The 3,513-nt window shown below is 42.0% G+C and overlaps 1 protein-coding gene across 4 annotated transcripts; it reads left to right on the forward strand.

Moving 5' to 3' along the window:
* The first annotated feature begins 85 nt into the window (after positions 1 to 85).
* Positions 86 to 2,442, forward strand: CIRBP (cold inducible RNA binding protein). 4 transcript variants are annotated; one of them, XM_009890413.1, is made up of 6 exons: positions 86 to 191; positions 289 to 395; positions 773 to 911; positions 1,004 to 1,088; positions 1,211 to 1,275; positions 1,698 to 2,442. In XM_009890413.1, exons 1-6 carry the CDS (start codon positions 89 to 91, stop codon positions 1,712 to 1,714), a joined length of 516 nt encoding a protein of 171 aa, XP_009888715.1. In that variant the 5' UTR covers positions 86 to 88; the 3' UTR covers positions 1,715 to 2,442. The 4 variants fall into 4 exon arrangements, with proteins under 4 accessions (XP_009888715.1, XP_009888714.1, XP_009888712.1 ...); XM_009890412.1 differs by having other exon boundaries at positions 89 to 191; positions 1,208 to 1,275; XM_009890410.1 differs by having other exon boundaries at positions 89 to 191; positions 1,208 to 2,442.
* Positions 2,443 to 3,513: the final 1,071 nt, after the last annotated feature.

Genomic DNA, 3,513 nt, shown 5'->3' on the forward strand with positions numbered 1-3,513 from the left:
CGTGCGGTTATCGGTGGCGTTATAACCAGATCGGTGTTCCGGTCGCCGTGGGGTACTGACGGCGGCTGCGTTGCCTTTGCAGGTCAGAATGGCATCAGACGAGGGAAAGCTCTTTGTCGGCGGACTGAGTTTTGACACCAATGAGCAGTCGTTGGAACAGGTCTTCTCTAAATACGGACAGATTTCTGAAGGTAAGGTTGCGGCGCCCAGCTGTGGTGACTTTCATACATTCCTTAGGTTGTACAGGTGCTGAAGTTTGGTTTTTTTTTTTTCCCCCCCTCTTTGTAGTTGTTGTGGTGAAAGACAGAGAGACTCAGAGATCCAGAGGTTTTGGCTTTGTTACTTTTGAAAACATAGATGATGCTAAAGATGCAATGATGGCCATGAATGGAAAGGTGAGGAGGCTTTGGAGCAGTTTGCGTTATTTCCTTAAAATGTAGCGCAAGAAATTTGAATAATGTTTCTGTTCAATGCTGTGTGGAAAAATAAGATAAATACTGGTGTCTTAAAGCATGAAATGTTATAAATAATACAAATTGCTAAAGTTTTGTGACGTACACATGAGTGGAGAATAGTGGCACTTCATAGGAATGCCTGTATATACTGTTTGAACACCAATTTACTGTGTAGTCAGCTTAGTTGTGACATTAAATAAAGCTTTTATAAGAACTAGTAAGTTCTGGTACTGCTTAGCTGACTGTGAAGGTGCATGACTCATTGTATACGTGCTTTGCTGTTTAATCAAGCTGGTTTATATTTTTCTGTTTGGTAGTCTGTAGATGGACGTCAGATCAGAGTTGATCAGGCTGGAAAATCATCAGAGAACAGATCTCGTGGCTACAGAGGGGGCTCTTCTGGGGGCAGAGGCTTTTTCCGTGGCGGCAGAGGTCGGGGCCGTGGCTTCTCCAGAGGTGAGTGCGTGTGCATGGCTAACGGCGCCGGCAGCGGTAATGACGTTTGTGCGGATGCTTAAAAACCTCACAAGATGCGGTGTCTTTTCAAGGCGGTGGAGACAGAGGCTATGGCGGAAGCAGATTTGATTCCAGAAGTGGAGGATACAATGGCTCCAGAGACTACTATAATAGCAGGTAAAGGCATCGCGACCGCTTGTGGAAAGCTCTTTTAAGTCTGTTGCCTGTTTGACGTAAATGTCAATAGACTGTGGAAACAGTTGAGCAAATATAAAGCACACGAATGTTTCTAACAGCAGGAGTCAAGGTGGCTATGGTGACAGGTCTTCAGGAGGATCCTACAGAGACAGCTATGACAGTTACGGTAAGTCCTGGTTCAAACGGGAATGACGAGTACGTATGCTGTAGGCACTCTAAACCTTCTGACCCTGTGCTCGAGTCTGGAAATACTGTAAGGCTCAGTTGGACTGTACCACTATTTCTGCTCTTGCCCGTAAGAACCAATCTGTCAGGCTTTGGACGTGGTTGTGCCGTTTAAATTTCTAATTTGTAATGCATGTGTAGGAGTTGCTTGGATCTAAGGCAAAGCAAGTTTTTAAAATACGTTCCTCGAGCTTGAGACTAAGACAAAACTCGGATGCCCTAACAAACTTTAATCAAGGGTGGGGGAGTTCTCTTACGCTGTAGCGAACTAGCACTAGCTTCTGAAATAATGCAAGGGAGTAAAATGCTGGAACTTGTCTATGCTTCAGTGCCTTTACAATTGTGCCTGCTTCTTGTCCTCAGCTACACACAACGAGTAAAAATCCTTCCTGACTCAAGATCGTCCTTCCAATGGCTGTATTTATAAAGATTTTTGGAGCTTCGCTGAAATCGTTATTGTGTAGTACATCTACTTGTATTTTCACTTTTGTAGTATTATCAGTTCTAATCTTGTCAAACACAGCCTGACAGCTTCTGATACAAGATGGTCTAATTAGACTTTTCTTTAAGAAAGCTCTGCTTTCAAGTGTTTTTAATCTTTTTTGAAAGCACTTCAGATTTTATTTTATCCTTCATGATGAGCCAAGGTGTTTTTTTTAAGTTGTGAAGTTGGGGCCCCAATTCAGTTTCTTTTGAGATAGAAAGGACCTTTAATTCAATGTTCACTGGAAGCTGAACAAGCTGTGGACTTTTTTTTTTTTTAAGTGCATTACCTTCGTCTTTTGTAACATTCCTTTAGTGTAGCAAGGTAGGAATGCAGCCTGGGTACAAATTGGAAGGCAAACCACCTTGATATATCTAAAGAGAAACTTGCTTGTATGTTCAACCTGCATAACGGTATTTTTACTGTTGTAATGATGTAAATTACCCAGAAATAGACTTGCAAACTTACCATAAAAGAGGTTCTTGAAAATGTTTATTTATATTGTCCTTTTTTACTGGAAGAAATATGCATATTCCATTGATATTGTATTTGAAGTGGTAAAGGATTCTTGTATACAGTTTTCTTTGGCTTTACGAAGCCTATTAAAAGACCGTCTGAAATGAACTCTGCTCCTGACATTTACATTTCATTGCACAACACAATCCTGGAAGATGAAGAACAGTCTAAGTGATAGAGGATGCCAGAGGAGAGGAGAAGACTAGTGATGGTGTAAGAGCGAGCCAGATTTATTGACCAGGTGCTAGAATTTAATCCTAATCGGTCTTGACATGTGAAATTTGTCAACATACTTTCACATAAGAATAGTCAAACTTGTCTAGAGGCAGAGGACTGAAAGTATATGCCTTAGGATGTTGTAGTACCGAAAGCCGAAGTCAGCGGAAGTCGAGGGAACGCTGGCGTTAGGTAGGATAATCGATGTTTCCTTCAAATACTGAAATAGCCTACATTGCGAAGCTGAGTGCAGAACCGGTCCTTTAGTAACTGGACTAGTTACTAGCTTGACAGGGGTGTTCAATGGTAGGTAAATTGCCGTAATTAGCTAGCTTTGTCATTGCCTTACAAGTTCTAAGAATTCTTTGCTAGCATATGGAAACTGCAGTGTCCTTGGAGAAAAGAAGTGTTGTGCCTCCAACAGAAACCTCTGAGACGAAAGCTGCTCTCTTGGCTAGTTCATATGTGGAAATAGTCCTGTAATTCGAGGTAACTCCTTTTGCTCATGTCCGCATCCTTCCTCTTGTTGAGAGCTCATTTGAAAGTCTAATGTACCTGTGAAATATTCCTTTGACAATTTTGGTCAACTGATGGAAAAATTTTAACCCATGCCGTATGCAACCTTTGGCTTGTGGCACAACTTCAGTTCCACAGATCAGAGTTGGGCATGCAGTCATGTCTTGCTAGTAGGTATGGAAGCAAGATGGGAAACGAATTCCCTGACTCGATATGTGTTCATCTATTGAGAATCTTCCTAGACTTCATTAAGTTGCTCACTTTAATTGTAGCTTTCTTTGCCATCCTACTTGTTGCCATTAACTTTTTCCCATAGCCCACACTTCCTAAGCAGCCATGTCAAAGTGGTTAACTCTCTGCTTGGGGGTGAAATGATGGCTGGCATATCAAAGGCATCAGCCAGCCCTGGAACAGTTTTCCCAGACTGTGCTTCTGTGCTGTGATGGG

This window comes from Charadrius vociferus, unplaced genomic scaffold (genome assembly GCF_000708025.1).
Source record: "Charadrius vociferus isolate BGI_N301 unplaced genomic scaffold, ASM70802v2 scaffold928, whole genome shotgun sequence".
NCBI classification, from domain to species: Eukaryota; Metazoa; Chordata; class Aves; order Charadriiformes; family Charadriidae; genus Charadrius; species Charadrius vociferus.